The sequence below is a fragment of the Hermetia illucens genome, chromosome 3, assembly GCF_905115235.1.
Source record: "Hermetia illucens chromosome 3, iHerIll2.2.curated.20191125, whole genome shotgun sequence".
Classification (NCBI taxonomy): Eukaryota; Metazoa; Arthropoda; class Insecta; order Diptera; family Stratiomyidae; genus Hermetia; species Hermetia illucens.
Genome location: NC_051851.1, coordinates 169,952,054 through 169,963,923, shown reverse-complemented (window position 1 = coordinate 169,963,923; position 11,870 = coordinate 169,952,054). Strand labels below are relative to the sequence as shown.

The 11,870-nt window shown below is 46.3% G+C and overlaps 1 protein-coding gene across 1 annotated transcript; it reads left to right on the top strand.

Annotated features, from left to right (window-relative positions):
* Positions 1-7,592: 7,592 nt before the first annotated feature.
* Positions 7,593-8,498, top strand: LOC119652195. Its single transcript, XM_038056138.1, has one exon. The coding sequence runs from the start codon at positions 7,593-7,595 to the stop codon at positions 8,496-8,498; it is 906 nt and encodes a 301-aa protein (XP_037912066.1).
* The last annotated feature ends 3,372 nt before the right edge of the window (positions 8,499-11,870 follow it).

Below are 11,870 nucleotides of genomic sequence, written 5' to 3'. Positions count from 1 at the left end.
TGTGGAGATTATAGATGCCTGAATGTTCAAAGGATTCCAGACTCGTACCCCATTCCACTCATCCAAGGCTTTGCAAATTATTTAGCAGACTGTCATGTTTTCTCGACCTTGAAGTTCGCAAGGCCTACCATCAAATTTCTGTGGTTCTCCAAAATATTCCAAAAACAGCAAATTACACAAATGGACGCTTCGAGTTTACACGGATGGCTTTTGGCCTCTGAAATGCGGCGCAAACCTTCCAAACATTCATCCACTCTGTTTTATGAAACATCTGGACTTCTGCTTCGTCTATTTAGATGACGTTTTGGTCGCTTCCTCCAAAGGGTCTGAGCTTTTGACACATTTGCGTTTTTCGATGTAAGCAGGCATCGAAATGGCCTAATTTTTAACGTTGACAAATGCAAGTTTTTCCAACAGTAGGTGAAATTTTTAGGCCTTTCCATTACCCCCAACGGCATTTAACCCGACCTGTCAAAGTACAGGCGGTCGCGAGCTTTCCGCTGCCAAAGACGGTCAAAGATATTAGAAGGTTCTTAGGCATTGTAAGCTTCTACTGTCGTTTTCTATCCAAAGCCGCTCACGACCAGGCATTACTGAAGGCCTTCCTGTCTAGCCTTAAGACCAAGGATTCGGAAGTGTGTGGTCTCAAGAAACCGTGCAAGCGTTTGAAAACACCAAACAGGCGCTGATAGGTGCTACTCTTTTGGTATTCTCTCAACAAGATACACCTCCAGCCATGTTCGTCGACGTCCCAGATGCAGTAGTAGGCGCTGCTCTTCACCAAAAGGTGAATCAAAGCTTGTGAACGTTGAGTTTCTTCTCAAAACAGTTGAATCCCGTTCAACGGCATTACAGCGCCTATGATCGCAAATTAGTAGCGTCGTATCAGAGTATGAACCACTTCCGATATTCCCTTGAAGGCAGGCTATTTACTTTGTTCACAGACCATAAGCCTCTGACTTTTACCTTTCGCGAAATCACGATAAGGCGTCCCCTAGACAACTTCGGCACTTAGCTTACATCTGTCCGTCCACACACCTATCCGGTAAAGACAAATTGTCGCTGACACTATGTCCCGGATCACAGAAATCAACCACCCACCCGCAGTCGATTTTTCGGTAATCGCTGTGGCCCAGAAGGATAACACAATTCTCCAGAGCCTGCGATCGGATTCATAATACAAATTCAAGGACTTCCTTATCTTCGGTTGGCATTCCTCCATCTATTTTGGGATCTCTGAAAAGGGACCTAAGCGGTAAGTGTTTCGCTCAGTGCACGATGTGAAACATCCTGGCATTTGGACAACAAATCGGTTAGTCTCCAGCAAGTATTGCTGGCCACCCATGAACAAAGACGTGAACTCTTGGACGAGAGAGTGCATTGACGGAAGGAAGGAAGTATGTGTCTTCCTTAGGTAGATAAGGGGCTTCCAAACTATACACGTCGACATAATAGAACCTTCGGGAGACTCACACGCCTGCAAGTATTCGCTCACGATCATTGATCGGTATACGCAATGGCCTGAGGCAATACCTCTGAAGGACCTAACAGCACAATCATGTGCTGAAGCAGCTATTATAGCGTGCGAGGAGCCGTCCTGGTAGCAAGTCATGCCTTTCATTCTGCTTGGCCTCCGTACAGTCATCTGCGAAGACTTTGCTGCCAGCCCCGCTGCTCCGGTGCACGGGAGATCCTTCTACTCCCTGACAACCCTCCGGAAGCCGCTACAGCTCCCATACGACGGCCCCTGTAAAGGTACTCGAGCGTGGGGAGCACTTGTTCAGTCTGAACGTCGGTGGCAAGTCCGAGAGGATCTCCTTGGATCTCCAGGGAGCAGACGACGTGCGCCAATCAACCACAGCCGAGTAGCCTAGCCGCGGGTTTTCTCGCCGAAACCTCTAGGCTTCAGCTGGGGGCGAAGTGCTTTGGCGCCGCGGTACTGGGCTCACTGAAAGAAGCGCAACCTGTCACGGGGCCGATTTGAAAGAGCAGGACTACTCCACACGGAGGAATCGTTGTCGTGTCAAGTAGGCTTTGTCGGCTCAATCGATTTTTAAAAAGATTTTGAAAAACAATTAAATTAGATACCTTAAGTTTCGTTTTACCAAATTAATTAAAAATAACAAGAGTGAAATTTTTTAATTAAATTAAATTTAATTGTTTAGGATAAGTGAGGGATCCTAAGACCACAACCACTTGTTGTTTGACGGGACCAAATGGAGAGCAACTTACTCCCACGTCTCTTTGGTCTGCGGATCCCTCGTTTGGGGCATGGCACCCAAGCATTAAAAAATTATAGGACAAACGGTTTCATCCAGGGCAGAAGCAACTCATCAGACGCTGCCTCACCTCTGCCCTGGGAGCAGCGTGACCATGAGATGAGTGATCAGATGGAAAACGCTCCTTTATATATTTCGAAAAGCACGCCACGTCGAAGCATTCTGTCACATGGACAGATCTTTCTGTAGAGGTACCTGCTTTATTAGAAAATTATTAGGCGATGACGGCTTTACGGTTTTTTACCAGGGCAAAGGCAAATCGTTAGAAGCTGCCTCACCTCTGCCCGGAGAGCAGCTATTGTGTTCTGTGAATTATATAAAGGAGCGTTTACCATCTGATGCAATTCACGGTCACAATGCTCCCAGGGCAGAGGTGAGGCAGCGTCTAACGAGTTGCTTCTGCCCTGGACGAAACCGTTTGTCCTATAAATTAAATGTGTTCCAGATATCCCGTATTTGCGTGAGGACCACCAATTCGATATCTCTAAAAGCTGCCTGGCGTCCTGACCTACACCATCGTTACATCTCAGGCGGGGACTGCCGGGACCGAGATGTCTGGAGTTCGTTATTAAGGCAGGCCTAGATCGGATATCGGTTATTGCGCGGTTGATGATGATGATTCAACAACGTTTGTACCAACGCCATCAAGGAAGCTTTGACCAGTATTGGATTGGAGGGATATCTTACGCATTGGGTTATATCTATGCTAAGTACCAAGATAATCTTGTCGCATCTGGCCGGCAACCACTTGACCAGAGCTGTGAAAAGAGGCACGCCCTAGGGTAGCACCATCTCTCCGGTGCTCTGGTTAATAGTGATGGGCGAAATTTTACGAATATTGGACAGCAGCAGGGTGATATTAGTGCCCGGGATGTTTTTGTCCAATATAAACGACATCATAGAAGGAGCGTTATGAAAAGAGGGCCTGTAGGTCTCAAGGTACTGACTCGACATAAACCCAACCAAAACGGCACTGATGCTATTCATCACCAAGCCAAGGGTACCTGAATTCCACCTACCACGGCTGAATGAACAAAGATTGTTCCTTTCCTGAGGGTTGAAGGGCATGTATAGCCTTCCACGCCTAGAACAGAACCTGTGCAACGAAATGATGTCTCCGGCTGACGATGGTTCTCTGGATGTTCACCGCAGTTGTGCGTTTAATCCTAACTTACGACTCTATTGTGTGGTGGCAGGCTTTGAGCAAAAAGTACAATAGAATGAATCTTAATAGGATTCAAAGAAAGTGCAGGTGCTAGTGGAGCTCGGCAGAGGCTCTTAATGTCCTCTCGCATCTCCGACAGCCAAGCGGCCATCAAGGCCTTGTACTCAGTAATGACATCCTCTAGGCTGGTAGGGCAGATTAGAAACCGGCTAAACAAGTTCAAGTTTTCCAGGCATAGAAACAGAGGGGAGTTAGCAGGATTGGCCAGCAGGGCTCTGTTCCTAGCACTCTTTCGGTGGGTGCAGTCGGTGTCCCGCTGGTGACTGTCAAGGACGGAATATACTCGCCTACTTGGCAGCCACGAGCCTTAGATGTCGAAGGCTTACCACCTGTGACAAGGATTTGACCCGCTTATAACATAGCCCGATTACGAGATCGGCGGTCTCTGCCTTCAATCTCCCATAGTGGACCATGCCGCCAGGTTCGGCATACCCTAAAATTCGCTTTGCCGAAGCTGCGGAGAATGGAGGGGAATCCTCAGGTGCTTTCTTTGCGAGTGCCCAGCTCTAGCTAGAGTCAGACTGCGGACATTGGGTAAACCATTCTTTGGGGACCTCGGAGAGATTTCTAGCTACAAAGTGGGCTGGCTTTGAAGTCTGAGCCGGCTGGACTCTGCCTCCCTGCTCTCATTACAGCAATCACAATCTACCTGCCACTGCTACTTCAAGTTCCTTTAAAGAAACCAACTCTCAATAGCACTATTTAAAATTCGTTACGCAACAATGTATTGAAGTGTAAAAATCCAAATGTGATTCAAGTCAAGAAATAAGCAACAAATAAAAAATATCTTCCTACTGCAAACAATAAATCTTTTTTATCACTTGAGCACTAATTAAGGTCGAAACACTGTTGATTTGGTTCATTAGTAATGGGACTGGACTGGTTAGCTATTCACAAGCCACTTAACTAGATAATACCAACAGATTCAGTTACTACATGTGGTATCTGTCCACGTTTTTAAGATAGATTTATGTTGAAAAGATAGGCAGATTGCCATTGAGAAAACTATCTGGTAGATTTACAATTCAACTATGATTAATCAATTTGTCGTGGAGTAGTTTAAACCTTTTGAGGTTGATTGTGGAGGTTAACGATTGTTATGCCTCCTTAAGTAGGAGGTATTGATCAGGGTTTTAGTTTAATTTGTTTGAAAAAAAAACTCTAAATAGTCAAACGTCTATGGGATCTTTCAATTGTCCGGGGCAAAGTGTAGAGAGATTAAATGAGGCAGAATTTCGGAATAATTAAGAAATGCATTTTGGCGCCCAACGTGGGAAATATTTTCAGTATGGAAACTTTTATAGTGATTCCACTCAAATGAAGATGGACCTGCTCGAAAGACTCTTTAAGTACCTAACGAAAAGGCTCCAGAAGCTCGGAGAATTGGTGGCCAAGTTTCGGACCAATCACCGGAAGCTGTTAGACATACTAAGGACGCACAATCCGTACTTTAGTATACAGGAGGAAATGGAGGTGAAGTTTGGAGCAAAGAGAGCCCCCATTGAAAGGGATGTGACCAAAATCCTAGAAAAAACAGCGATGTCAGAAGGAAAATCTTTTGGTCATCCACCAGGTACGTCTGCTGCCAAAGTTGAGGGTCGAGTGGCATCCACTTTTCCTCAAGAGTTACCGAAGCTGCTGCCGATTCATACTCCATTCTTTAATGGCAGGGTGAAGCGAAAGAGGCCATAGTGCACCTACAGCTATCCAGCAATAACTACGAACCAGCGCTTCTTGTACTTGATGGGCCTTTTGCTGACAACTGTGAAGCTGCGAGCGAGTATTTAGATGCGATAATTGACGTCAAAAGGATTGGTGGCAAGTCTGCCAGTGACTTCATCGCCGTCTACAATACACCGCGAAATGGCTCAGCCGGATTCACTAACCTGGACTATGAGACGTCCCATTGGGGTACAATGGTGGGGATGAAGAGATTACAACTTGCAGGCCCAAACTATTACAGCAAATCGGGTATCGATCTAAATCTAGGAACTGATGCCTTCGAACAGATAATTGAGCCCCGAATTAAGACGAGAATAGCGTTACTTGCCTAGAAAAAAAGGTTGGGCTGGGTCTTGTCCGGCAAGGTTCCTATCAAGGCAAGGGAGAGTATGACCTTCTTATCTAATATATCCACGGTAGAATTCCAAGTCGCCCTTAAACGTTTCTTCGATTCGAAAGAAGACATGCTGTTATATTACCTTTTAAAGATGATCCTAAGATGCCTCCACTAGGAAACTCTAGGAGCAGGGCGCTAATACGTTTCAAACAGCTGGAGAAACGGCTTGATAAGGAGGAGGAGCTGCAAATAGCATATTCCAAGGCGATGTAAGAACACATCGAAAGAGGATAGGGGTGTGTACTGCCTCGCACATCCCCAATCGTCAGAAAGGATAGTACTACGACCAAAGTCCGACCAATGCTTCATGCCTCGATGAAGGCTTCATCCCGAATCAGTTTGAATGACCGACTTCATACGCGACCCAAGTTGCAAAATGACTTGGGTTCGATTATGTTGCATTTTCCTCGGGAAGATGTTCGGCATGATCAACATGCAGCCATGTCATTGGGATTTCCAGCGGGTATTGTATAGACAACAGTATCACTTGGAGAAACTTCTGCCACGTTCCTTTCAGTAAGGACATTGTAACAGCTGGCAATCGATGAGGGGAGTAGGTTCCCTATAGCAGCGGAAAAATTGGAAAAGGATTGCTTCGTCGATAATCGTTGAGTGGAGCTGAAGCAATAATGTTTATCGTGCAAATGAGTAAACTGCTGAAAGCAGGCGGGTTCAACCTAAGAAAATTACCTGCAAATGACACCGAATTGATGCAAGAGATCCCGGAGGAATCAGAGGAAGTCGGACTGAATGAAATAATGAGAGACAACCATTGCTACGCTAGGACTACTGTGGAGTCCATCGAAGGATGACCTCAGATTTAAGTCGGTCAAATGTGATCCAAATGAAAGCCTCACCAAGCGGAAGATATTGTCAAATATTGCAACGATCTACGAACCATTGCAGTAGTTTGCACCCATGACAATAGGAATTAAAATCCTCATGCAGAAGATTTGGCAGTCAGAAGTTGGTTGGGACGATTTTCCCCCGGAAGATGTTGTGACAGAGTGGAGGTGGTACGAAACCGAGCTTCCAGAGCTGGAATCGCTTGGTATGCCGCGTTGTATCCATTATTCTCAGAGGTAGCCGTTGCGAGCTTTATGGATTTTGTGATGCAAAGCAGAAGATAGTCTTGGGAAGGTATCTGTATCCCTGCTTTGTGCGAAGACCCGTGTGAAGCCATTGAAAAGGAAGTTGACACTTTCAAGGTTGGAGCTGAAGTTTTTAGCAGAGCTGATGAAAAAGGTGATTTCTGTAATGGACCCAAAGCAGGCAGCAGTTTACTGCTGGTGTGACTCAACGATAGTATTGGATTGGATAAAACAGGACCCAGCAAAGTTGGATAATGATATCAGCAAGGAGGTGAACCAATTGAAAATTCTTTGAGAATATTCCCGGGCTTGGGGCCACGTCAGATCAAAGGAAAACCCAGCTGATAGTGCTTCCAGAGGTATAAGTCCTTGGAGTTTGATAAACCATCCTTTATGGTGGAAGGGCCCGCACTAGCTGCCGGAAAAGGAGATCACTCAGGACGTCGTCAGCTTCATCAGTATCAATGAGTACTTTGATTTGTTGGAGCGGGTTTCAAGTTTTTCCAAGCTGGTAAGGGTTGCGACTTATGCTCTTCGGTTTGTAACGCAACTGAGAGGTCAAATTTCCCAAAGAATACGGACAGAATCGACTTCGGGCTCTTCGCTTTGTACAAAGGACTGAGTTTTCTAAGGAGATTGAAGATATCCTAAAATGGAATTCTAATTCCATACAAAGCAGGCTAGGAAACCTGCATCCGTTCATCGATAACCAAGGTTTACTAAGGGTAGGAGGTAAACTGCGAAATACTGACGTAGCAAATGACCACAAGCTCCCAATCCTGTTGCCTCGAAGTCACCATGTCACATTTCTGATAATACGGGAAGGGCATAAAACTACTCTGCATGGGAGAGTAACGATTGTCCGGAATTATTTGAGGATGCGGTATTGGATTCTAAACGATCAAAAAGTGATTCGAAGCGAAATCCATCGTTGTCTGACATGTGTGAAATATGTGAATATACGAACTTATATTCCTGCCGTTCGTGTCATCCCCAACCGGCCTTTTTTGCATTGCGGAGTAGATTACGCAGGTCCATTCAGGACACGGATGTCCAAAGGCTGGTCTAATGCTATTCTAAAAGGGTACGTTTGCGTTTTCGTATGCATGGTGACCAAGGCTGTGCATTTGGAACTAGTAAGCGACTTGTCCACCGAAGCCTTCCTGGCAGCTTTCAAAAGATTCACCGCCAGCCTTTACTTCAAGATCTACAGCGATCACGGTACTAATTTCGTAGAAGCAAGCAACCACTTGGACAAGGAGATGCAGCAGGCGATAGATGTGGTATCAAAAAAGGTCGCAGCTATATCCGCGAAAGATGGTATAATTTGGAAATTTCTTCCTGTAGCTACACCTCATTTCGGCGGTCTCTGTGAGGTCGCAGTGAAGTCAGCTAAACAATATCTGAAGTGCGTGCTCGACGAAGCAAAAATTATATCAGCATTCGAAGAATTTCCGACCGTCTTGTGCCAGGCTGAGGCTTGCCTGAACTCAAGACCTCTTGTTCCAATCTCGAATAATCCGGACGATCTCGAAGCTTTGACTCCAAGTCATTTTTTGGTGCAACGGGCATTGGCAGCAGTTGTTGAAGTTGATAGGACTCAACGGAGTCTGTACGAGTGGTGGCAGCAATTGAAGGCGATACATCAGACGTTTTGGCAGAGGTGGACTCGAGAATATCCATGTCGTTTACGGACCAGAACAAAATGGATTGATGTGGCTCCGAATGTAATGACCGGACAGCTGGTTCTTCTACTAGAACGCGATACTCTGCTGACAAAGTAGCTGTTAGGACGAATCCTGAAGGTCCATTCAGGAGATGATGGAAGAGTCCGCGCCGTCACCGTATGTTACCATGGCTGCCAGGAGAAGCAGGTTGGCGTTGCCGACTGAGCTTCCAAATGACCCGGAGAACATCCTGGCATCAGAGGTAACGATTCATCCCAAGCAGAAAAGGCCATTGCCATCGTGTGCAGTACGCCAAGCCGATATTTCCCAGAAAATTACCGGAAGCATGGGAGTATCGAGAGAACAATCTGGTACCAAAGCTAGGCAGGCACAACGGCCAAAGAAAGTACGGATGGCGCCATGCAACAGAGCACGATCGCTGCTAAATTTGACAATCTTGGTCCTGTCGTTGGGGATGATGTTCGCGCAGAATGCATCTACCAGCAAATAAGAAATATGGAGGCCCCATGCTGGGTACCACGTCGAAAAACTTGGTCAAGGCAGAGTCATCCTAGGTAATCTGAGGTTGAAGGCCAACTTTACAATAAAAGCTACGCTGAAGGATCATCAGGACATAAATTTAGTTCTTGACATGACAAGGACGATGTGTTCGCATACTAAGACGATTAGTAAAACAACCCGCTGTCATAGCATGGTTAAGCATCTTACCTTCAAATGCAAAGATCTTTCCCGTAAAATTGAAGAGCTGCTGAGTACACCAACTAGATTCAAAAGGGGCTTACTGGGGAAGGTATTAACATCTATGTTCGTAGTTTATGAAGAAGTCTACGGCGATATCGACATTCTCCAGGATAATCAACTTACAATGGTACAAACGATGGCCCAAAAGAATCTGATGCTGAACAAACGGATAAAGGCTTACAATTCCGCTAGCGTGCAAAAGTTAATGGAATTTGCTGAGAAACTAAATGAAGTGGTAAAATCTGTGAATGAAATGGGCAATTGGTATAAAAAGGTCGATCATGGGAGTCTAGCCATTCAGGTCATATCTACATATTTGACAGCTGTAAGCTATTATGACAAACTAGATGCTAAAAATGGTAAATTCATCCCAGCATTATATGGACACGGAAGTATTCTGGACCTGGTACCATTAACGAAGTATTGTCAAAGATCGGCCCTTTCTGTGAGATGCCGTGGATCCCTCAAGACCACACTTCACTACGGAGGGCGGAAGAGCAGTTTGTTGTACCCGTTTTTTCTATATCAACGGCAAACACATATATGAATTGCTCCACGTTACAGCGAGGAGGGCTCTGGTTTGCACCAGCGCAACTAAGTCACGCGTCCGTTGCGCTTTCAGAACTCGTTCAAATTCTTTAAGCTTCTTCTGCATCGCAGTTACTTTTCCGTTTATTGCACCCCAGTTTGCTGCAGACGTCAGCATCTCTTCCACAATTATGGGGCCCGATAACTGCGTTGAGGGCATCGTTTTACCGCCTTCTTTCGTTCGTGAATCTCGGACAGTGGAACGTATCATGCTCCGGATCCTCGGGCGTAGCGGCGCATTCAGGACAGTCTGGAGACTCATCCAATGCGAAGCGATGCAAGTAATTCCTATATCCACCGTGTCCCGTAAGGAACTGCGTTAGATGGTAATTTATAATAATTCTCTATGCATGCGCTCGACCCATCTCTCAATACACGGGATCAGTGTATGGGTCCAGTGGCCCTTTTCGAAATTATCCCACCGTTGCTGTCATCTCATATACAGCTCCTTCCTAGTGGGTTTTAGGAAGCCCGCGGTCACTTCGGCCGGGAACAGTGTGTGAATCATTCCCGCGATGACACACAATGCCTCACCTGATACCGTTCTATATGTACTGCACACCCTCAGCGCGATTGACCGGTATGACGAACTTACCCCTCGCTGGTTCGCTGTGTTATCCAGTGCGCACACCCAGACAGGAGCCGCGTATAGCAGGATGGATTTCACCACCCCAGCGATAAGCAGCCGGCGGCTAGATTTTGGCCCTCCAATATTAGGCATCATCCTTGCTTGAGATGAACTAGCCTTTGCTGCCTTTTCACACGCATAGTCTAAGTGCCCCTTGAAGCTTAACTTGGCATTAATCGTCACCTTCAGGTATCTAATGTTTGATTCTGAAACGACCTCATGATTACCAACGCGGATTTTGACAGTGTTGTTTTCCTGCGATTGATAATAAAGACCGCCTTTATCTTATCTTCCACCAGGTCCAATTTTACCATTTGGAGTCATGCTTTGAAAACATGAATGGTTTCACTTGCATATAGTTCCACGTCCTGGTGGCCTTCCGCAACTGCTGCAACACTGCCAGGTCGTCTGCAAAACCAATCAATATTGCCTCCCTTGGCACGCGAAGGCAGAGCACTCCGTCATACGTTAGGCTCCACAGCAGCAGCTCCAGTACGGGGCCTTGGGGAATACCGGCTGTCACAATATATTCCTTCGGTCCGTCGTCCGTCTCGTACCAAAAAAGTTTCTCCGAAAGGTAACTCTCGATTATCCGTGCTAAGTAACCAGGGACACCCAGTTTAGCCACGGTCTCCTTAATCCAAACCCAGTTGGCTGAGTTAAAGTCATTCCTGACTTCCAGCGTTACCACCGCGCGGTACTTACCAGCGGCCGATGACTCCCGGACCAGGTCTACGACCGTTGTAATGGGACCAAACGAAACCCATATTGCCGCTCCGATAGACCACCCACTACCTCGACGAACGGAAGCAGCCTGTTGTACATCAACCTCTTCAATATCTTCCCCATAATATCTAAAAGACTGATAGAGCGATATGAAGAGGGAGCGTCAGTTAGTTTTTCGGGCTTCGGTAGCAGAACCATTCGCTGCCTCTTCCACTGGGGGGGAAACATTCCTTCAACCATGCCTGATTCAAATGTAGCTATGAACCATGTGTGCCTGATTTTAGCAGCCATCTTCAGTGCTTTGTTCGGAATCTCGTTCAATCCCGGAGCATTATGGTCTCCAATTTCTATTAGTTCCTCTTCGGTCACCCCGGGGATTGTGAAGATGTCTTGTTGAACCATTGAATGAGGTCCGCTTTCTTCTTGTTGTCGGAAAAGTATTGCGATTATTTTGGACAAGAGACACGTATAGCCTTCTTAAGGCTACTTCGAAGATCGCGGTATTCTTTCTCCGGCTGCTGATGTTCTGGCGTCCCTCAGGTCCTTTAGAAAAGCTTCGTTCTGTACAGGCACGTTGCTCTCAACAGCGCGATTTCTTGGTTCCACTTGTAATTTGGTTTCCTATGGTGATGGGACTTGCGTCGGTTGTAACCTCCTTCTAAAGCTGCCAGGAATGTCTCTCACTCGAAAGCTCCAGTGAACCACCCAGCTATTCTGGGTTTTCCGCTTTTGATACTCACTCGGCTGTCGGCTTCCCCGTTCTTGATGTCGAGAAAGATGGCCTG